Genomic DNA, 24542 nt, shown 5'->3' on the forward strand with positions numbered 1-24542 from the left:
TGACAGTTATTACTAACAATACCTGCTCTTGCCCTTTATATTTAACAGAAGCTAAATCAAAACTGTTATAGATGAAGCATTTTCCATCAAAGAGGAAATAATAGGAGATGCTGCCCAAATCCCAGACACAGAGTCATTTGACAAAGCTTTAATTGTATAGTGTTTTTGGACTTAATAAAATCACGTTGTTCCCCACTTTTTACCTCATGACTTCTATTTATTCTGGTTTGAATGATTACCACAATGATCCAATCTTTTTTTGCAAAAGGGCTTCCCCTTGGTCTTAATTAGGTGGGTCAAAGTCCCTCAAATAATTAGGTATTTTATTGGCAGAACATTCCCTATTGTTTTCCAGGTTATCTCAAAATACTTAAAAAAATAAATCTTGTAAAATACATAGTCTCAGTTGCCAGTGGACAGGAAGTATGACTCCTGCATGCGTTTCAGAGGCTGAAAAGGCTATTAGAAATGCACTGCAGGTTCCCTCAGATGTGTCCGGAAAGGAAATCACTACATAAAGTCTTACTTTTTTCCATGACGCATCTCCAGTTGACATATGCCCTGCCCACACTGAAAAACAACTCACTTAAATATCATGATGTTTATGTACAAGGTATGGCAATGAATGGTAAATTTAAAGAAATATTGATGGCAGGGAAATGAAGGAGTAATGGAGATTAATAATAAATAAAATGAAATAAAAATAAACTTCATATACAGTCTATATTCACGCATAATAGTAAGCAAATATTTTTAACTACAGATTGCTGAAAAAGCTAACCCACAGTTCAGGGATGGGCAATCACTTTGTGGCTAGGAGATACACATTGTAAAACACCACCTCAGCTTTTTAACGGTAATAGAGCTTGTAATGAGGAAATGAGGACTATTTACTGGAAGCTAACAGAACTAGTGCACTGTGTTGATTTTTTTTCTTTTTGTTTAATGAAAAATGTCGCTGCTGCAACTGGCAGGTTTCTGCCAACTCAATGCTGGGGGATACTGGATGCCACGAAAAATGGTCTCACTGATAGCTTATTTCTGCAACAATTGGTGACTTTGGGTAAAGCAAAAACCAATTAATCCCATTATGACCTAATGCAATGTGTAAGAATTACTTTTAGTCCAATTGCACTGCCTATTCTAGTAGATTACTGGGTATCAGCTGGAGATTAATTTTTCTCCAAAGAGTATGTTCATTATTGCACTGGCTGGGCACAAAATAACCCAAGTCATGCCATTTCACACACAAAGAGAAATACCTTGTTATTCTAGCAACTGCAGCAAAACATTACTTGGGAAAGATTCCCAACTTCATTATTCCTAGTTATGGGCCAAAAGTTGGAAGAGATATCCACAACTTCTATGGGCAGACATTGTTGCTCATTCTTTTTTAAAAATCTCTGTTTCAAGATGTTATAATATGTAATAGTGAATGAGAATGACCTTTGGGGTCAAGTTGCTGGCTTGGAAACGAGACAAGATATGGGGGGAGCTCCCAGTGGCTTAACAGTCAGAGGCAAAAACTTAGAAGTACCCACTTCCTAAGTTATCTCAGCTGATAACTCAGCACCCTAACAGTATTCCCAATATTGAAATGTTTTCTCCTTTTCTGGTTTTTTTGCACTCGCTGTTTCCCAATTTATTGCTCCTATTGATAAAAATAGCAGTAAAGGGTTTTTTTTCAAATAGAAAAGGGAAATAAAAGGAAGAAAACCATTAGCACTTAATGGATCTTTAGCAAAACATCCCATCTTAAATCATTCCCAGATGCACTTTCCCTCCTGGAAAAAAAAAAAGCTGGATTGGATAACTTGCTAATTTTGACAATCTCAAATTCTTTTCCTAATGAGAGGCAAGGTTATTCTGCAACTGTGATAGTTATCCTGAATGTAAGGCTGAGCCCTAATTTTTAATTTCACATGTTATTCTCATCCCTCTGAAAATTAAGATACTGAACTTCATTCTCTTCCCTCGGGAAAGCCCGTCTAGCAAACATTTCCAATCAGGCAAAATTGACAGCAAGTATGAATCTGGAGATGTTGGCTGCATTCTGCTGAAACACTCCTTTAGCCTTTAACTCCTCTTTAGTACAGAACGGTTTTTGTTTATAAATACAAAAAAGAACTCTCCAGCAGCTTCGCATTTCTTCCTTACAAGGAATCCGAAAGTTGCTTGGATGTATTTCCCAAATGCAGTACTACTGCAGCATTTTACTGGAACACATCAGGAAAGCAATTCTCCAGACAAATTAGCTTAACAGCAAGCTATTTTAAAAATGTTAAATTTTAATTTAGATTTATGAAAGTAAAGTAAAAGAGAAAAGGAGAAGTAAGTAGGTCTTTGTGCATAAATCTTAATAGACCTACGGTATGTTTCCTTCTTTTTTTCCCATCAGGAAATTTCATATTAAAAGAATGTATCCTATACCCATGTATGGTGCACATAAAAGTAGTTTTATAGAAACAGGCAAAAACCCCAAAGACACACTCTCATTACAAACTATTTGATCTTGGCTTTTGAGCTGCAATCTTTTTAGGCATAGCAGGACAAGCTTTCTTAAGTTCTGCTTTAAGGAACAGGAAGAGCAGATGAAATCTACTCTTTTTAAATCAGGGTTTTATAGCCTAATTTATTTATTTATTTGGAAATGCAACTCTTGTGCTTCAAATAAATGTGCTTAGACTTGCAATCTTGCAAGTTGAGCTGCATGTGCATGCCACTCTCCTCCCCCAAGCAGGGCTGCCAAGCCACAAAGGTTGGGATCGCTGATATACAGAATATCTTTTTCTTGGAAGTGTAAAAGTAATTTCTCTCCTGTTTACCTGTGGTTCCTTCTCATGCTTGCTAGGATCTTTTTCATAGCTCTCCGCATAGATTCTAAGGGTGGCTCGCACATGGCTTGAAGCACTTAATCTAAAGATGAGTCTGGAAGCATCAGTGAAAATAATCCTCAACCCCTGTAGAGCAAATAAATATTGTATAGGCATGGAAACAGAATTCTTGTGAACAGTCATTTGCTAATGTAAATGTTACTATACTGTAGCAATTAAAGGTTCATTTTCAACAATAATTGATTTTCTTATTCAACACAAGGACATAATTTTCGACCTTATTCTATGTAACTGTACAGTTGGAATTGGTTGGGTTGTCTGCTAATTAAAATAGAAATGATTTGTGTTATGCTTACTGTTTGGGCCTTGGAGATATTTTCCATTAATAAAACTGTCACATTTATAATAGCAAAAGTTAAAAATAATGCACATTTCTATTTCTCTTCCCAGTTGCTGTGTTTGGAATCCCCTCAGATCTAGCTGTTGCTGCTGGCAGTGAAGGATAAAGCAAAAGGTAAAAATTATGCAAGTTTATTTTATTTATTTTATTTATTTATAATTAGATTTCTATACCGCCCTATTCCCGAAGGACTCAGGGCGGTTTACAGGGCAAGGTTAAAACAGTTAAAGCAGTACAAAAATTAAGATAAAATTAAGATTAAAATAGGATTAAATAACAATAGCCCAAATATAAAATTTAAATTTAAAAATTTAAAAATTTAAAACCCCTGAGTTCCCAATTACCTTGCTTAGTCTTGTCCTGGTTCTTACCAATTATTTCTCTGTCAATGATGGCATGTTATGTGAAACAAATCTCCTGGACATACCTGTCTTTTGGTCACAGTGCCATCTACGGGATCCACGTATTCAAAGCTGGTTGCTTTCTGCACAGTGTAAACATTGTTTCCAACAGCAAACTGTTGATTAGTGAAAGATTTGTTGGTGATCAAGGCTTCCAGGTCTCTCATTATGTAGTATGCCATTCTAGGATCCAGTGCTTCATAATCAAATCTTGTATGGCAAATATGAGAAGGGAAGAAATATGTGAAAAGTTAATATGTATTATTTATTTATTAAATCTGCATGGCTGCATTTACATTATATGACTCTTGATACCTGATAGTTAAAATGGGATAGAAACAGAATAAAAACACAACCAGTAATTAAACACATAAATACATAAAAAATAGCAACCAATCTTCCCACAATCATTTAGCCGAGGAACAGCTCATTCACATTAATCAAGTCTCTGATTTTGATGGCAAAGCCCAGATTTTAATACCTTGAGAAAGGCCAGTAGGTTTGGAGAAAGTCTGATCTCAGGGGCGGTAGGGGTGGAAGGATGTTCACGTCACAAAAATTAGAAATACAACAGAACAGGACAATTTTAAATCTATTCAAACGCCTGAGTCTGAATCTGGTTGTGTGGGACACCTGCTGTAATCTGAAATGGTTACTCTTATTTTTTTGCCATCCTCTTTAAGCATGTGAGCTTTATCAAGAGCCAGAGAAATCCTAAATTATCTGCTTTGCACTTTGAATGAAATTGTGAAAAGCAGAGGGAAGACAAGATACAACGATTAGCCAAAGGTCCCTGGTATCTAAAACAGAATGACTCCATCTCTTATCTAAGTCTCACTCATCAATCTCATATAGTTAAGTACAGTTGTCATGGATATGCTATATTTTGCCGTATTACAACCTGCTAAGGACTCATGCCTTCCTTTTTCTCCTCCACTATCTCATCTAGAGTGCCTTAGAAGTTATGAGGAAGACAGTGGTTAAGGAGGCAAGCAGTCTTCCAATCTATAAACACTCAAGTCTGTTCCTTTATATCTCTGGATGGTGGAACGGGGACAAATTTCCCAGAGAAGCAACTTATAAATCTCTTAACACATTGTCACTGATTTGCTGTGCTATGACCTTGCCAAGGAAATGAACAAGGTTAAATAGGAAGTTTTCATTCTGCATGATAGAACTCTCTTTAAGCTAATACTGGAAGAAAATCTTTCTGCAATCAGTCTACGGTGTGTGGGAATTATAGGAAACATAATCCTATTCTTCTACAGGGCACCAGTTGGGAGAAAGCTAGTGTAGAAATACAGCTGAGGTTTTTCTTAAAGCTTGTTAACCTTGTTAACCTACATAGCTTATTCAATTGGGAAAATGTGCTACAAATTTAAAATCCTTATCTAGCTGGCAGCAGAGGAATGAGAGTTTTGCTAATTCGGAAAAAAATGGGAAATCCATATCTATATGTTATTTTTATACTGTCAGCTAATGCATCCCGCCGATTCACCAGACCTATGGTTCCAAATATGATGGCATAAACTAGGGGTGTCCAACCTTGGCAAACTTTAAGATTTGTGGACTTCATCTCCCACAATTCTTCAGCCAGCCATACAATTCTGGGAGTTGAAATCCACTCTTAAAATTGCCAAGATTGGATGACATCCCTGGTATAAACCACACTACTACAGCTTTAATATTATAATCATGGGACAATGTTTATCTATTTCATTATTTTCCTTTTATAATAAAATTCAAATAAAAGTTCAGTGAAATTAAATAATACATGGATAAAACATCTTCAATATTCTTAATACTTTTTTAGCTTTAGAATATCTGGTTTTGAATTTTTTGGAGTATGCTGTTATTCATTTTTAAAACGTCTGCAAATGAAACTCCATATCTTGGCTATATAAATTAATAGCAGCCAAACTCTATCTGAATGCAGGAGTCCACTTTACAATGATTATCACTTCTCCTTGCTCCAGTACAACCCAATATTGCAGTTTTTGCCCACACCCACTCTCATAATTGTAGTTACTTTTATCATTATTTCTCAAAGGCATAAAACAGATGATATAAAAACCTGAATCAGAATGCCTATTAATCTGCTGATAACTCTTCACCTGCAAAAGTAGTGGCGGCCAAATTTTGTCCAATGATCTCTAACAATTTCCTCCACACCCTGCTTTCGAGCAGCCATGATTGAGAGCCAAATTAAAACAGCCCAAAGTCCATCTTTCTCTCGGATGTGGTCAGATCCTATGGGAAAAATAGTAGACATGTTATATGTTAAGAGATAATCTCAATTGGATTGGAAACAGAGATACTGCTATTCAGTGAATTACTGTACTTCCCAAATATGTGAGAATATTCTTATGATATTAAAAGTAGACTTATGCTTATGCAACATACATAAAACAACACACTTCAACTTCTCCAGACTGTCCCCGTTCCTAGTTACATTTATTGACTGCATTTTGTAAAATTCCAGCATTTGAGAGACAGAATACTTTTATCAATTAATAGTACACAACCAGAAAGAGCCAGTTTGTTATAATGGTTAAAAGCAATGGGGTAGAAACTGGGAAACTGGGAGTGCCTTAAGAAGAAAACTAGCTGGGTGATTTTGGGCAAGACATTTTCTTTTACAGTAATTCTACCGTAGGAAGAAGACAAGAGCAAATAATCTTTGCAAAAAGTTCCAAGAAAACTGCAGGGACTAATCCAGGCAGTTGTCAGAAATCAACACTAACTAGAAGCACCAAAAAAAAAAGAGTTTTACTAAATAGAAGCAAGAATGGTTCCCATATATCTGCCTCCGGTCAGAGAAAGCCGGCTGGTGGCCCCCAGGGGGAGGGCCTTCTCTGTGGGCGCCCCGGCTTTATGGAACCAACTGCCGGTTGAGCTCCGGACGGCACCGGATCTTCGCTCCTTCCGGCGCGGGTTAAAGACCCATTTATTCGAACAAGCTGGCCTGGCCTGATGGGGGAACGTTAGGGTTTTAATGGGTTTTATATTTTGATTGTTTTAATTGGGCAATTATTTAATCCTTTTTTAACTTTTGTATTTCTATTTATATGCCCTGTTCACCGCCCTGAGTCCTTCGGGAGAAGGGCGGTATAAAATTTTAATAAATAATAATAATAATAATAATTATATCCTATAATCATACAAGGCAAACTCAGACATTAAGAATATGATCAAGGGAAATAATTAATTTACAGACAGAAGTAATTGCACTGTTTATAAGTATCTTGATGCAATCATAAGTCAGGCTGGGAAGTAATTTAGAATTTAATGTTGTTTTTACTGTTTTTTCTACTTTTTTTCCCCTCTTCTGATTTTTCTTCTTTTCTTTTACTTTACATGATTATGTGCATTTATTCTGGGCACCATGACAAGTGGTATCATCTCAATATTACTATTTAGAAATGTATATAGATTTTTAGTTATTGCTTAAGATGATACTATAAATCTAGTTCTAAGGATTTAATTAATGAAATAATGAATTTTAAATATGATAATTGTAAATAATTTATTGACCAGGTCTTTTCCCACATTTTTCCTTTTATGTAGCTATTTATTCTATTCTTTAAATGCTATTTTTTTAAAAAAAGATAAAGCTCACATACCAAAGATGGTATAATGGATGAAATATAAAGTAGAATGTTTTATGGACAAATACTGATCATGCCAATATACTTCGGAAGAGTTCATCGTTAAATTTCTACCGATTCCAATTCACTGAACAAAAACACATATACATTTCAAGCAGAAAGCACACGTTAGAAATTCATGTTCATATATGGTTAAGTTGCTGCTCTGATTCATGTTTTAAGTAGACTGAGAGGGCAAGAGAGAAATCATTTAGCAATCCTACAGCCCAACTCAAAATTGAATTCGCTATTTTTCTTTATAGAGGTTTTCATGGCACATAGTGATTGGCATTAGCTTATTCAGTGGAGGGCAAAACAAAGAAACATGTGTAACTTCATCACACAAATGCTACAACTTATATATTTGCATAAGATGCTGAGACGCAAGTACCGTGCTTTCCCGAAAGTAAGGCTTACCCCGAAAATAAGCCCTAGCTTGATTTTTGGGGGTGGGCCTAATATAACCCAGTTTCCCCCCAAAAAAAAAATAAGACCCGGCCTTATTTTGGGGGAAATATGGTATGTAATAGCAGCTTTGGCCACTGATGGCATCATCCATGTACCTTCAATTTGGCATTAAAATGGTTTGGAGATCATTAAGTGCTTACTTATGCATTATTGTTCTTCTCTTCTTCTTCACTTCCTCTTTTATTGCTTTGGGTGTCGTGGGAGATACAAAGTTCTGGCTCTTGCTTTTCTGGCACCCTCAACCATTGTTAGTTGATGCTGTTGTAGTGCTTCTTTGATGTTTATCCATCTTTTTCTGGATCTGCGTCATGTTCTTTGACCTCCTCTTTTTGTATATACCTCATACGGTATGGAATCCCACGTCCTCTCCAGGTAAGCTAACTACTTTATTTGCTGTTTTTGTATGTATTTGTATGTATAATGTTCTTCCTAAACTCCAAAATGTTTTATATATAATTTAGCATGTTTGGGGTAAATGCCAATATGCTGCTAATATAGGAACAAAATCTTTTTCTGCTGCATCAAAGAAGTCTTCTAGACAGCCTGTATTGGCTTTTGCTCAAAAAGTTCAGAATTAACAGAGTGAGCGCCTGTTACTCATCCCAGCTTCTGCCAACCTAGCAGTTCGAAAGCATGTAAAAATGCAAGTAGAAAAATAGGGACCACTACGGTGGGAAGGTAACAGCGTTCTGTGCGCCTCTGGTGTCTAGTCATTCCGGCCACATGACCACGGAGACGTCCTCGGACAAGCGCTGGCTCTTCGGCTTTGAAACGGAGATGAGCACTGGCCCCTAGAGTTGGAAACGAGTAGCACGCATGTGCGGGGAAACCTTTACCTTTTACCTTTTAATCTGATGTACAGAGATTACGGTAACATAGGAGACCTGGCTCTAAGTTTAATATATTCAGCAGAAATTTATTTGATAGTCTTTTTAAGAGTTGTAAAATGGAGTAGGTGTTGTAGTTTAACAATATTAAGAACTACTTCCAGAGTATTAATCTTACCAGTGCCAAAACTTTCTTCTCCACAGAGGGAGCATCGACCAGAATCCATCAGATTTGAGAAGAACCTCCATCCTGTCGGTGTTTCATATACGGGTACTTTCATTGATTTTGCAACCCTAAAAAAAGGCATTACACAACATACCTTTTAACTGTACTATAGTCTTTGAATATATAGCTATTTGTTGTTGTTAGTTGCGAAGTCATGTCCGACCCATCGCGACCCTATGGACAATGTTCCTCCAGGCCTTCCTGTCCTATATATAGCTATAGCATTATTTAAATGCATTCATTTTAAGTAAAGCCATGGATTAAAACCTGAACTCAGGTTCTGGTCATAACAACCTATCACATGCCACTTCTCGTTCTTGTTTCAATGTCATATGCAAATTTGGATGAAAAAGTCAAATAATTCTATGCATGCAACATTGATACTCTAAATCATAATTAATATTGATAGGATATTTGTTCTTCCTTTCTCTATTCTCAACACCCTAAACTACCTAAACAATAGAAAGCTAACAATCTCCAATAAACATTATTGTACTGAAATAATATAATGTATAATATATCAAGATCTATGGCAATATAATAAAAAAGAATAAAACAATTTGCAATAATTAAAACAAAAAACAATCAAACAAAGAAATGATAGTCACATCAACAAAACATTAAAGATAAGAATATCCCTCCAACATTAGTCAACTAAGAATTGTCAAGGCAAGAAACAGACATAGGATCAATGTGCTTAAGGCCATTCCCTTTATTCACCTCTTACCATTTGCCCTAAAAATCAACAATTGTCAAATATACAAAGAGAGGATGCAGTCTTCAACAAAGGGGCAAAGATCAGTTGGACAAACACACTGCAAGGTGGATTACAGTTTGCAAATCTGTAATACAGCAACAACTGGATCCAATAGTATTTTAATTATTTTATTTCACAGTGGTAGTTTCCAGGCTTTCAATTGAATTAAATGAAAATAATCAAACACAATTAAATCTAACTTTTTTATTCCCCCCCCCCTTGCAGACACCTTTATCGTACAGATACACAGAATAACTGATATGCCAGGCAGCCTCATGTCTCTTTTTATTATAATCAATATTTCTAGCATATTTTCCTAATTCTTTTACTGGAGGAATCCTTGAAATAATTTTCAGCTATCAGGAAACTCTGGCAAAAAATACAAATACTTCACGATACAATTCATTTCTAATTTGCACAATTTATGATTTACAATGTTTACATCAGCAAACCAGGTTGTGTCACTGCAAGTACTAGCATTTCAAAAAGCAGGGTTTTATTTTAAGTCATGACATAGAGTTTCAATGGACACTAATTGAAAAATGCTGCTCTACACCTTAGAAATCAGGATATAATAAAATATAACCACAAAGGTAAACTATAGATTGCATGTACCGTATATTAGCCGAGGTATTATTTGAAATAACTACAAATATTTCAACTTTAAATAAGATAGGTTAATTTATGCGCAATTAGCTCTGGTATGAGATCTGTATTATGAGAGAAAATTATGATCACTGATTTAATGCAACTTGAAGTTCAAAATATTAGCTAGCTATTTCAATCCAGAGGGTTGTCTTCAAAATCAATATAAGACGAAGTGTGCATTACTTTTTGTACCATTTTTGGTGCCAATAATACCCAATAATTGCCACTTTTAGATGTTTTTTATAGACTAAAATAGCTATAATTGCTTCTTACATATGTATAGAAAAATTCACATAGTTTACAGAAGAGCATATTTTGATCTTGCTGAATAAAGCAAATAGCTTGTTGTATCTTTAGAAAATTTTATTTCTCTTTACTTTGTAACTTTTCACAGTGTGTTTACAATGGAATGCAAAAACATTAGTATAAATTTCATAAGTGCTACTATATCTGGGAGTCTACCTCTGTGAAGATCTGACCTGGAAAGTTAACACAACCCACGTGGCTAGAAAGGCCCAACAGAGGCTTCACTTTCTTAGGATCTTGCGGAAGAACAGGGTAGAACAACAGCTAATGACCCTCTTTTACCGGTCTACCATAGAGAGTGTCCTCTTGTATGGTATTGTGGTTTGGTATGCTGGTCTGACAGCCGCGGACAGGAAAGTATTACAGATGGTAGTGAGCACAGCACAAGACATTGTGGGCTGTTCCCTGACACCACTCTCGCTGCCTTGGAAGAGTGAGGAAGATTCTCAGGGATGACTCACACCCTGGACGGTATCTCTTTACTCTACTACCATCCAGTAGGAGATACAGGAATATAGCCAGCCGTACCAACAGGCTGAAAAATAGCTTTTATCCATGGGCTGTTAGGCTTTTAAATGGGACATAATCTTATGCAGAATTGACTTGGGAGACCGGTGTGTGGTGTGGTTGGTTCACATGGTGTGGTAGGATGGAGGGTTTGTTGTCACTGTGTGTTGGGGGGAGAGAGCACGGGGGGAGGCTCAGTTAATCTCAATGTACACATGTTGTACTTTGACAATAAAGGTTTATATATTATCTGGGTTACAATAATCCAGTTGACCACTAAATAGTGCCAAAACAGTTTACAATAACTCTCTGCTGCCGAAATGATGGTTGTCAAAGTTTTGCAGCCTGATATCATAGCCCTACAGTAATAAAGAAAATACTGTAGAATGAATTTGCTTTATATCTTGCTTAAGCAGGGGACTGGACTAGAAGACCTCCAAGGTCCCTTCCATTTCTATTCTATTCTATTCTATTCTATTCTATTCTATTCTATTCTATTCTATTCTATTCTATTCTATTCTATTCTATTCTATTCTATTCTATTCTATTTCTATTTCTATTTCTATTTCTATTCTTTTCTTCCTACAGAAATAAATTTTCCAACTGTTGCAGCTTTCCACAGTCTTGGCATTTAATTTCCTAAATCTGAAAAGGACACGGAAGAACAGAATATCCCCCCCCCAAAAAAACAGGCTTAAATAAATACCCCCCCCCCAAACAGAAATTCAAAAAGTTAATACAAAAGGCATCAGGAGTGAAACATGAAAGTAGTATCTATTCAAAATAAATATTATAAACCTGCCATACAGTACTATGCCGGTTTTGAAATCTCTGTTGGTTGAGTATTTCTATAGCAATATGGTTCGCACATTAACAAAAAATTAACTAGTCCTCAACCTATGACCACAACTGAGCCCAAAATTTCTGTTACTATGTGAGACATTTGTTGTGAGTTTTGTCCATTGAGTTTTGTCCATTTTAGGACTCTTCTTGCCAGAGTTGTTAAGTTAGTAACATGGTTGTTAAGTGAATCTGGCTTCCCCATTGACTTTGCTTGTTGGAAGGCCACAAAAGGTGATCAAATGACTACAGGACGCTTCAACTGTCATAAATATGACTCAGTTGCCAGTGGAAGTTGGACATTGCTTCTATTCCCACTGCTTTTTTGCACCTTCACGGTTATTAGGTATCCTCCTTTAGAGGAGTAGCAATCCTACTCCTTTCCTTCCTTCCTTCCTTCTGTATCCTTCCTATTTTCCTTCCTTCCGCCCTTTCCCTTCCTCCTTAGAATTCCTGCTGGCTTCTCAAATTTACTTTGTCTGCGGTAAGCTTGTAGGGAGAAAACCAATGGGAAAATCAGCAAGATGATAAAGGAGGGAGCAAGAGGGAGGAAGGAGGCACCTTGGGGTGTGGCTTATCAATTGTACATGGGAGTACACAAGGGGTGGTGAGAGTCAGGGAAGATATGTGAGGATGCGCAAGATGTACTACATGGTTGAGGAAGGTGCACGGGGAGGGCATGAATTGGGGAACCGTACAGGGGTGTCTTAGGCCAGAAAAGGTACACTGGGTTCCTTCCTCCATGTTCCTCTTTCCTTCCCTATTCCCCCTTTCCTTTTTTCATTCCTCCCTCTTCCCCTTTTCCTCCCTCGCTTCCTATTCTGTACATGAGCCCATTTGAGGTATCTTGTTGCCGTATGATGCACTGTTTTATCCAGTTAAAGATCACAACAATGAGGGTTTTAGTAGTATACAGATAAATATATAAGAATACCTGTGAAATTAAAAAAAATGATTTGAAAGAAAAAGCCAGCTAATTTTACTGGGCCGAGAAATGGAAAATGTTAAAAACAGTTTAGTCAAAAGAAATGTCCTTATCTTCGAATGTACTTAACCCACAAAGTTTCGACTGTTTCATCTTCTGTCAAAAGGAGTGTAATACAGAAGATTTAAGAGAGTTTTATGTGATGTATTCCATGAACGGAATGGGAATATAACCAAGAACATCTGTGAGAGCAGCTCAGGACCATGATAAGGCATTTGACATTTTTTGCAGCCTGCATATTTTTTTAATAGAAAATACTTCAAAAGTTACTACGTTAGTATTGAATTCAGTGGAGTTTTTACCTCAAAGTATATGCAGTTTGTTTTGTCAAACTTTGCAGTAATGTGTAAGCCAAGAGACAAACCACAACAATACTATCTTGTATGAAGAACTCAGATGGTAATTTTATCTGTTATTCTGGAGACCTTTATCTAAGATTTCTGAATTTAAAAAACTCTTTTCCTTTCTATTCAAAGCTTGTAGTTAATCCCTGGAGTTTGTAGTTCTCCTATGCTTCTAAGAGTGCAAAAGTGGCAGGTCTATGAAATAGATGTTTGGTTTCTGGATATTTTCACTCTGCAGGCACTGAGTTCCCTTAAAAGGCATCAAGTGTATACACCAAGAGTAGAACCAAGCAACTGCCAATATCCCATATATGGTAAGCACTGCAGCTGCTATTCCCATTATTTTGGATTTATGTGCAAAATAAAAAAATAAAAAAACTTAGGAACTGCAGCTTTGACCCAGCAAACAGATAAAAAGGATGCTTCAGAAAGATAAGAAACAAAATGACTAAATGGCCTTCTTTGATAAAATATTTCAGAACTGGAAGGGAATTCAGTAACAGATTGCCTGTCCAATATCCTTCTCAAATGCCTAATTGTGGCTCAGCTAATTCATACTTACTTGTAAACTAAGCCACATGCTAATCTGTAGAATCCTAGTTTGATATTGTTAGGACAACCAGACATGGGCTGTAGAAATCTGAATGGTGGTTAGAAGGCAAGGATTTTTTCCCCTCTTTATTTTTGTTGCCATTTAATGGTTGGCTGGATTTTCAGAGCCGAGAACGGATCATCTATATATTTTTAATGTAGCGTATCCATTACTTCAAATTAAAGAAATCTTACCTTATCTTATAAATTGCATTCATGACACTGCAAATAAATCAATTTGTTCAATTAAAACATTCAGTATTTTGAAAGGATTCCCTGGCTACTAGTGTATTTCTGTAAGTATTTCTCCATTTTATTTCATACATTATGCCCCATTTGTCTCACCAAAGCAACTCAGGGTGGCAAAATATTTCAAAAATTAAAAAAGCGAAATAAATAATTGTAAGAACATGCAACATATAATCAAAACCAAACCATCAGAGTAATAATAAATCCCAGGGGCTCAACTTACGTATTTTCCAACCTCCATACCAGAGCATTGCCAGGTCTTGAAAGCTTTCTGAAGGCCAGCAGATTCTGATCTTGGGTGACAAGGTGTTCCAGAGGGCAGATGTCATAACAGAAAAAAAACACTTCCTGCATCCCACAATACGCCATTTAATTTAATTGATGGGAACTGAAGCACACCACTGTTGCCAGATATAATAGGGCAGCTAATGGCAATTGGACAGAGGCAGTCCTTCAAGGATCTTGGCCCCATATCTCTATAGGCGACCACCAGTACATTTTAGTTCAACCCAAACCCATTATGGTTGAATAAAGCGCACTGCTGAATAGTTTTTAAAAAAACCCTAACCATTCACAAGCAGTTTGAAACCAATCTATTACAACTTTGCTACCTGCAGATCTTTGCTGACACCTGGGGGGTTTTGTTGATTACTTGTAAATCTGGTGTTCCCAGAGAATTTCATGAGCCCATTCATTCCTTCACTTTCTAGATGATCAACCAAGAATGGAAACGTTCCCCACATACTGAGATGCCACCAGTCATGGAGGATGAGAAGAACGAGAAGCTCTTTACTCCTGGAAATTAATAAATTACTTCTGTCTCCCAGGGCCATGCGGGGAAAAAGGAAGCGATCTTTTAGAAAGAAAAGATGCACCTCTCTTTTTCCAGATATTTTTTTCCCCCGGTTGTAGGAAATGTCCAACAACAGAAGTGAAAGAAAAGCATTTGGGGGAAGGGACTGCAAGGAAGGAGAACACCTTTATTCCTCTCTTCCCGGGCCCATCTACATTTAAAACTGAATTCACTCCACACTTGTGGTTCTTTTTCCCCCCTGGCCAATTATTAAATCTGTGTTAACAATGAACTGTTACCATTTCAGCTAGTTTTCCTGGGGATTCCCTGAAGTATTTATTGCTTGCTAATAATGTATTTTCAGAATACTTCATTTGGCTAGTTCCTGGAATAATTTCAGATATGTTTTCCTTCGAATTCAGTCCCTGAAGTCATGGAAATTTACAATTGTGCCAAGGCAACATTCATACAGTGTATTCTCTCTAATTCAAGTCAGATTGTTTTTGCACATGAAATATTTAAACAAAAACATATACCCATCACACAACTTTCTTTTGGAATAAATAACATTGTGAAAGTAAAGTAATGGAATACAAAATAATAAGCAAAAGTAACTAAAAGCATGTAAATAGAAAAAAATACACTGCTGAATCTAATTATGCCAACATAGTTATTATACCTCTCCATACATTATTTCTACCTACATTTGCATATATTAAAATTTATTCATCCACTTTTTCATTTTTGGTAGTGGACATTCTAACAGGATACACAGATTCCTTGTTTGTTTTAGGAGGGTTTTTTGCTACTTATGTATAACTTGCAATCATTTATATATTTTTTCCTATTAAACATAATTACTTTGGTCTTTGATATATTATTTTTCAAAGAATTACTCTTTGGTAACATACAATCTAATATTTGCTGCAAAATACTGAAGTTCTAACCCTACAAGATGGTAGATATTTATAATACCTAAAAAAACACATTCCCATTCCCAGCAGATATATCTGAAATCTCACCACAGCCATTCCTTATGTATTTTCCATAACTATTTTAATCATCAAGGGGTGTTATACAGCTACTCACTGCTCAGTACATTAAAATTTTGGTTTGGCCTCTTGGGTGCTTTACTTTCATCATATATTCCTCTTATCACATTCATCAATCACCTTCATCTCTATTTGGGTGCAACATTCCATAATTCAAGCCTATCACTTTATCAAACACTTTCTCTAAAAAAAGGAGAATATTGTTCACATTGCAATAATAATAATAATAATAATAATAATAATAATAATAATAATAATAATAATAATAATAATAATAATAATAATAATAATAATAAGAAGAAGAAGAAGAAGAAGAAGAAGAAGAAGAAGAAGAAGAAGAAGTTGGAAGGGACCTTGGAGGTCATCTAGTCCAACCCCCTGCTAAGGCAAGAAACCCTATACCATTTCAGACAAATGGCTGTCCAGTCTCTTCTTAAAAACTTCCAGTGTTGGAGCATTTACCACTTCTGGAGGCAGGTTGTTCCACTGGTTAGTTGTTCTAACTGTCAGGAAGTTTCTCCTTAGTTCTAGGTTGCTTCTCTCCTTGACTAGTTTCCATCCATTGCTTCTTGTCCTGCCTTCGGGTGCTTTGGAGAATAGCTTGACTCCCTCTTCTTTGTGGCAGCCCCTGAGATATTGGAACACTGCTATCATGTCACCCCTCTCTTCATTAAACTACACATACCCAATTCCAGCAACCGTTCCCTATATGTTTTAGCCTCAAGTCCCCCAATCATCTTTGTTGCTCTTCTCTGTACTCTTTCTAGAGTCTCGACATCTTTTTTACATCGTGGTGACCAAAACTGGATGCAGTATTCCAGGTGTGGCCTTACCAAGGCATTGTAAAGTGGTATTAGTACTTCACGTGACCTTGATTCTATCCCTCTGTTAATGCAGCCTAGCACTGTGTTGGCTTTTTTGGCAGCTGCAGCACACTGCTGGCTCATATTTAAGTGATTGTCCACTAGGACTCCGAGATCCCTCTCACAGTTACTACTATCGAGCAAGGTACCACCTATACTATACCTGTGCATTTGATTTTTCCTGCCTAAATGCAGAACCTTACTTTTTTCACAACTGAATTTCATTTTGTTAGATAGTGCCCAGTTTTCGAGTCTGTCCAGATCCTCCTGTATCTTAAGCCTATCTTCTGGAGTATTGGCTATTCCTGCCAGCTTGGTGTCATCTGCAAATTTGATGAGTTCCCCATCTATCCCCTCATCCAAATCGTTGATGAAGATGTTGAAGAGTACTGGGCCCAGAACAGAGCCCTGGGCCACCCTACTACACACTTCCTTCCATGTAGATGCAGTTCCATTGAGGACCACACGCTGAGTACGGCCTGTCAGCCAGCTACGAATGCATCTGGTGGTGATGCTATCTAACCCACACTTTTCTATCTTATCAAGTAGGTTGTGATCTACTTTATCAAATGCCTTACTGAAGTCCAAGTAAATTATATCTACAGCATTCCTCTGGTCCACTAGTTTTGTCACTTGGTCAAAGAATGCAATAAGGTTTGTCTGGCATGATCTGTTTTTGACAAACCCATGTTGGCTTTTAGTGATAACTTTGTTCGCATCAAGGTGTTCGCTGATTTGTTGTTTGATTATCTTTTCCAGAATCTTCCCAGGTATTGAGGTCAGGATGATAGGTCTGTAGTTTCCTGGATCTATTTTTTCCCTTTTTTGAAGATGGGAACTACATCAGCTCTCTTCCAGTCCTCTGGTAGTTCCCCAGTGCTCCAGGATCTTTGAAAAATATAGTTCAGTGGTTCTAAGATCATGTCTGCCAGTTCCTTGAGAACCTTGGGGTGTAATCCATCTGGTCCTGAACTCGTCTAGGCTGGACAGGTGCTCACTTACCATTTTCTTGCCTATCTTAACTTGCATTTCTATTCTGTTTTTTATGGCACTGGTTTTGGTAGGTTGGACTGTTTTTTCCCTTTGTGTAAATACAGATGCAAAAAACGAGTTAAATAGTTCTGCTTTCTCCCTGTTGCTTGTCACCTTCTTGCCACTTTCCCCCACTAATGGACCAATCATTTCCTTAACTTTTTTCTTGTTTCTTATATGTTGAAATGACTTGCTGAAGATCAAAAAAACATCTGCACGTTCTCTGCAAAGCCTAAAGTTGCACTGTTAATTTCCATATTTTGCTCACTGATACCACTCATACCATTTCAGTCAGAAATGTGCCACACAACTTCCCATGCACACTCCACAAATTTATCCTCCTCTAATTTTTCCATGTGCAACAGTTATCTTATAAAGCAATCAAGTAACAGTTACAGTGCAGTATTGCAGGCTAATTCTGCAGACTGCCAGGGGTTCGATCCTCACTGGCTCAAGGTTACTCATCCTTCCGAGGTCAGTAAAATGAGGACTCAGATTGTTGTGTATGTGGGGGGCAATATGCTGACTCTGTAAACCACTTAGAGAGAGCTGTAAAGCACTATAAAATGGAATATAAGTCTGAGTGCTATTCCTACTGCTAATGTCTAATTACTGTAGTATTTCGACGAATAACAGTTTTCTAATTGTCAGACACAGATGGAATCCTTAACACACATTAAACAAGTGCTCAATCATTTATAAGCAAACTCTTGTAGTTATATTAGGAATTAATAATGGTGATCACAGCAGCAACACATACCTACTTTTCTATTTATCACATTCACAGATAGCTCCCCAGCAGCAATTTTTAAAGTGATTCATTCCTTCATGGCACAGGTGTCAAACTCGATCCCGCCATATGACATATCGTGACGTATTGTGATGTTTTTTGCCTTTGCGGAGCCGGGGTGGGCGTGGCCTGTGCATGACACATCCAGCTCATGGGCTGCCAGTTTGACACCCCTGCTTATGGGTCAAGCCACAGTTTCAGCTTTATATCCACTATAACAAACATACTAGACAGTCTTGTCTCAATGTTTACACATTTTCTGTGTGTCTTGGATGTGGAGGAATAAGTTCAACCCTGAAAAGATTGAGCGACTGGTATTTGGACAGCCTAGTCTGGAAATGTTCCTTTGGGATTGGCATGCCAGGAGCATATGACAGTTGTGGCCATCAAGGGCCTTCCACAAATATGTTCATAATTGTACCAGGAGAGCCTTGGCGCAGCTGCTCATGCTTTGGTCATCTAAGACTTGACTACTGCAATGCATTCTTTATGGGGCCACCCTTGAAGATTTTGTCCAGAATGTGGCACAGGCAGCTATGGTCCTGCCATACTATGCCCATATAATACCACTCCCTGACCTACACTGGTTACAATAGGCTTCTGGGTGAAGTTCAAAATGCTAGTTATCACCTACCTTTATAGCATAGGGCTACGTATTTGAGGATCCAGGTCTTTGGTAGCTTCTAACATCCTACATAATTGGGCAGAATCAGAATCAGTATATTTTGGGTGCCATTGATGCCTCAACATTTGACATTTTATTGCTTTATTTTGATCGCATGATTTTGGAGTGCTGTGGAGGATATACATGGCCTCAGGTTCCCATCCCTTCATTAAACCCTTAAGCAGGATTAACATAATGCTATTGCTGAATTATGCAACATACTATGTTTGTATTAGTGAGTTTATTTAAAACATTTATATAGCCATCCATCATATACTAAATTCGAGACTGCTCCCAAGCTTTTAAATTATTTGACCTAATTACCTCTTTCCCCAATAGTGAATAAAGTCACTACTTCTAAAAACAAACAACCAGACCGCTGTTTTACATAAGCCTCTTAGAAGTGGCAGTCCTAAACTAGATCCTTGACTCACAAATGATCAACTACAAATTTCTCCATTACTCCTAGGATATGCCCAAGTTACCCCCACGAGTGTAATTAGCCACAATTTAAGAACACTGCAGTAAGCTACATTATGGTTTAATGTAATTATCTGGTTCACAAACCATGCAATCAATATATTCTTGCAACCTACTGAACACAATTTATCGAAATCCCCCCCATCCTAAGCCTAATATAGCTTGTTGCATTCACTATACTAAAAAATTATAAGCATTAGGCTTAATATATTGGCCAGGTTTGTAGACATCTTTTCCTTCCTTCCTTCCTTCCTTCCTTCCTTCCTTCCTTCCTTCCTTCCTTCCTTCCTTCCTTCCTTCCTTCCTTCTGCTTTTCAGTGTCAAAGGTTCAGTCTAGGTCTAGGCCATGAAGGAAATGAAAAGAGGCCCAGGTCTTAGAGGAAGGTTACTGAATAAAAACTGCTCTGAATATTCTGGAGTTAATAACAAAATAGACTTTGTTGTTTACAAAGCCATTTGATTAGTTTTTGGGGAAAGTCATTAAAAATATTAATTTCAAAACAGTTTTGTCATATCCAAACAAAAAGAAAGGATACTGGAAGGAAAAAAGCAGTGCCAAGTTAGACATGTCTGTGTAAATAATGATAACATATAAACTTTCATTTTGGTGGTGGATGGAAAATATTTTACCCTTAGAAGAAAGGAGAAAATAATTTTGAGCTATCTAAATAAAGTTTCTCAGAAATTTTGAAGACTAAGCTCAATAGCACAATTTGTAAATGAGTTTTACCAAAGTCACTTCAGCAGAGCTAGTCATCTCAAAGCAAAGGTGGGGGGCCATTTTGAATGCTTTCCTCAGCTTCTGTGGCATGCAGGAGGCGCAGTTAGTGACACAATTTTATAATTGAAGTCTGGTGTTTCGTTTCTGTTTAAAATACAAACTAAGCCTATCAAAATCCGTAGGGAATAAAGAGCCCTAGTTTGCATGTTCTTTAAGGAAAACTACAAAATCCATACCTTACTGAGGCTCAAAGGTTTAGTCACCAAATATTGTTCTGGGCTTATTCTGAGTTTTGAAAAATGGAGGTTTGCATGGAGTTCACAAACCAGGGATAGCACATCCCTGCCATAAAGCCAAACAGGGTAAAAGTATCATGCACTGAAGAAAGGGTTGCTGGCTGAGGAATTCTGGGAGTTGAAGTCCACAAGTCTTAAAGTTGCCAAGGTTGAGGACCCCTGGAATAATAGATTACAGGTAGTCCTTGACTTAAAACTATTCATTTAATGAACTTTTGAAGTTACAATGGCACTGAAAAAGGTGACTTATGATCAGTTTTTACGCTTACAACCCATGCCGCTTCCCTGTGTCCACATAATCAAAATTTCAGCACTTGGTAACATATTTATGACCATTGCACTGTCATGTGACCACCATCTGTAATCTTCCTAGCTGGCTTCTGACAAGCAAGGTCAATGGGGGAAGCTAGATGCACATAATGACAGCATGATTCACATAAAAAATGCAGTGATTCACTTAACCATCATGGCAAACTACGGCATAAAATGGGGATCTGATTTGGTTGTAAGTCGAGGGCTAGCTGTATATAGCCAACAGGACTCTTTAAACCAGGGCTCTTCAAACTTGGCCCTTTTATGACTTGTAGACTTCAACATGGCTGGCTGAGGAATTCTGGGAGTTGAAGTCCACAAGTCATAAAAGGGCCAAGTTTGAAGACCCCTGATTTAAACAGTAATGTTTATCAGCAGATCAGATGTTTGTGTCTATTTAGACTGAATTCATACATCACATAGTTATGATTTGGTTTAACTATGCTTTGTCGCCTACTCAACTTACAACAGTTCATTTAGTGACCATTCAAAGTTGCAACGGCACTGAAAAATGTGACTGGTGGCCATTTTTCACAGTTACGACCTTTGTAGCATCCCCATGGTCACGTGATCAAAATTCAGATGTTTGACAACCAGTTCATACTCATGACAGTTGCTTTGTCCCAAAGTCACGTGATCCCCTTCTACGACCTTCTAATAATCAAAGTCAATGGGGAAAAGCCAGGTTTATTTAACAACTGTGTTACTAACTTATCAACTGCACTGATTCACTTAGTAACTGTGGCAAGAATAGTCATAAAATGGGGCAAAACTCACTGAACCAATGTCTCACTCAGCAAGAGAAATTTTGGGCTCAATTGTGGTCGTAAGTTGAGGACTACCTGTAGTCACAATTGGTTGGTTTAATAGGCTAAACCAGGGGTGTCAAACTCAATTTCATTGAGGGCCGCATCAGCATTGCGGTTGCCCTCAGGGGGCCGGGTGGGTATGGCCAGGGTGGGCGTGGCCTACTGGGTGGGCGTGGCTAGAGTGCGTATGGCCTACTGGGTGGGCGTGGCCAGCTCTACATCGTTTGCATCAAGGGTGCCTATGGGGGCCTGGGCAGGAGTGGGACAGATCTGAGGGTCTCTGGCAGAAGGAGGGTCTCTGGGCCAGGGCCAAGGCAGTGGGGGCCGTTCCCTCACTGTTTCCAGGATGGCTTTGCGGGCCGCATGAAACCACTTCACGGGCCGGATCCGGCCCCCGGGCCTTGTGTTTGACATGTCTGGGCTAAACCAACAATGAAAGCTTATAAAGCACCACAGCTGGACTCACACAACATGCTTAGTGACAGTCTTTTCTAGCTGAGAGCTAAGCTTGGTCTTTGAATAATCTGCCAGTCCAAAACAGTAGTTAATAATTCAAGGGCACATACTAAATTCAACTTTATTTCATTTATATTAAAATTTTTGACTTTTAAACAATTTGATAAAGATATTGAAATCAGTAATCGGTATTTGAAACATCATGCCCGTGGCTTTGTCAAATCAAGAAGAATGAGTGACATGGAAAAACAGCTAGAAAATTCAAGCGTTTAAACAAAGATTTGTAATTTGGTAGCAACCTTTCTGAAACAAAGGTGTTTTGCTCATAGTTTCTACTTTCTATTATGTGGAACTGCACACACATGCACTACACAACAACAATAGCTCCAATTTGTATAGCTCCTCTGGAAAATGATTCTGAAATACACAAGGGTTTGTTTAATAGAGATTATTCTGGTTCATGAGGTCAGTGTCTCTGCAATTAACTGCACACTTTATATGTTTAACTCAGAAATGGTCAATTTGTGGTCCTTCACATCACATGAAATAAAAGCTCCTAGCAGTCCCAATCAGAAAGCTTAATAGTGTGAGAAGCTGAAGTTGAATTTCAGAGATATATATCTGGAAAAATAAAAATATCTGGAAAATCCAAGACAGTAACATCCTTCCCACTCCAAAACCAATGGCTGGATCTATTTTGAGACGTTTTGTAGATTGAAAGAACATTTTACTATAATTTTGATGCATTTACACAACTATTTATCTAACCATTGTTTTATGAATGCCCTAAACTAGGATGGTAATAAAACATGAAGGAAATCATCTCTTGGTGGTTTGCTGATGAAATTTAGTTGAGAATTTCTGGTGGTTGTAGGAACTGCAATCAAGGTGTTGAATATAGCAGTCAATTCCTTATACATCTCTAGATTTATAATGATACCAATAAAACTTGTCTCCTACCTGTCCAAGGCAGTGCTGGTAGGCATACTCCTACCAAAGCCTCGCACAGCCATCTGACAAAAATATGGAATGCAATGGAGATTTGCTGCAATAATGGCCAGGGAATCTGAAGGGGTAACAAAAAATCCATTTTGACCTAGAATCATATAACGGTCCTGAAAGAGAAAATAAAATGTATTGGGTAAGGAAAGAGGAAATGAGTAAGTAAAAGAGAATGGCTGGATCTCCTTTTTTTCAATTTCCAGTCTAGCAAGAGGGAGACCCAAGATTGTTATCTGGCTTTAGTGTTTCATAATACTCAGATACATGGCTTGATCTAAAGTCAACAACAACAGTAAAGTTGGACGGGACCTTGGAAGTCATCTAGTCCAACCCACTGCTCAGGCAGAAAACCCTACACCATTTCAGACAAATGGTTGTCCAGTCTCTTCTTAAAAATGTCCAGTGTTGGAGCATTCATAGCTTCTGAAGGCAGGTTAATTGTTAATTGTTGTAACTGTAGAAAATTTTTCCTCAGTTCTAGGTTGCTTCTCTCATTGGTTAGTTTTCATCCGTTGCTTCTTGTCCTGCCTTTGGGTGCTTTGGAGAATAGCTTGACTCCCTCTTCTTTGGGGCAGCCCCTGCTATCATGTCATCCCTCATCCTTCTCTTCATTAAATTAGACATACCGAATTCCAGCAACCGTTCCTTGTATGTTTTAGCCTCCAGCCCCATGATTATCTTTGTTGCTCTTCTCTGTACTCTTTCCAGAGTCTCAACATCTTTTTTAAATTGTGGTGACCAAAACTGGATGCAGTATTCCGAGTGTGGCTTTACCAAGACATTGTAAAGTGCCATTAACACTTCATGTGATCTTGATTCTATCCCTCTGTTAATGCAGCCTAGCACTGTGTTGGCTTTTTTGGCAGCTGCAGCACACTGCTGCATGGAGAACTTGAAGAACTTTAGTTTGCTTGAATAGATTAGGGAAAAATATAATACATATAGCTTCTTTTTTTTCTGAAAACACACTATGTCTTGAAGAATAGTAATATTTTTCTCTTACATTAAGCTTGATTAAGAAGGAAGGAAGGAAGGAAGGAAGGAAGGAAGGAGGGAGGGAGGGAGGGAGGGAGGGAGAGAGAGAGGAAGGAAGGAAGGAAGGAAGGAAGGAAGGAGTAGAGAAGCAGGGAGGGGAAGGAAGGAAGGAGTGAGGGAGGGAGGGAGGAAGAAAGGAAGGAAGGGGGGAGGGAGAGAGGAAGGAAGGAAGGAAGGAAGGTCAGGAGTAGGGAAGCAGAGAGGGGA

General features: G+C 37.8%; 1 protein-coding gene across 1 annotated transcript in view; it reads right to left on the minus strand.

Moving 5' to 3' along the window:
* Positions 1–24542, minus strand: part of PGM5 (phosphoglucomutase 5) — a 67044-nt gene that overhangs the window by 13447 nt on the left and 29055 nt on the right. Inside the window, exons 6-10 of the mRNA XM_081319369.1 lie at positions 23259–23413; positions 8756–8871; positions 5750–5885; positions 3662–3845; positions 2826–2960 (exon numbers count right to left, since the gene is read on the minus strand). Of these exons, the coding sequence (XP_081175495.1) occupies positions 2826–2960; positions 3662–3845; positions 5750–5885; positions 8756–8871; positions 23259–23413 (726 nt within the window). The remainder of the gene's footprint in view (positions 1–2825; positions 2961–3661; positions 3846–5749; positions 5886–8755; positions 8872–23258; positions 23414–24542) is intronic.

This window comes from Vipera berus, assembly GCF_964194415.1.
Source record: "Vipera berus genome assembly, chromosome: 2".
In the NCBI taxonomy this organism is placed as follows: Eukaryota; Metazoa; Chordata; class Lepidosauria; order Squamata; family Viperidae; genus Vipera; species Vipera berus.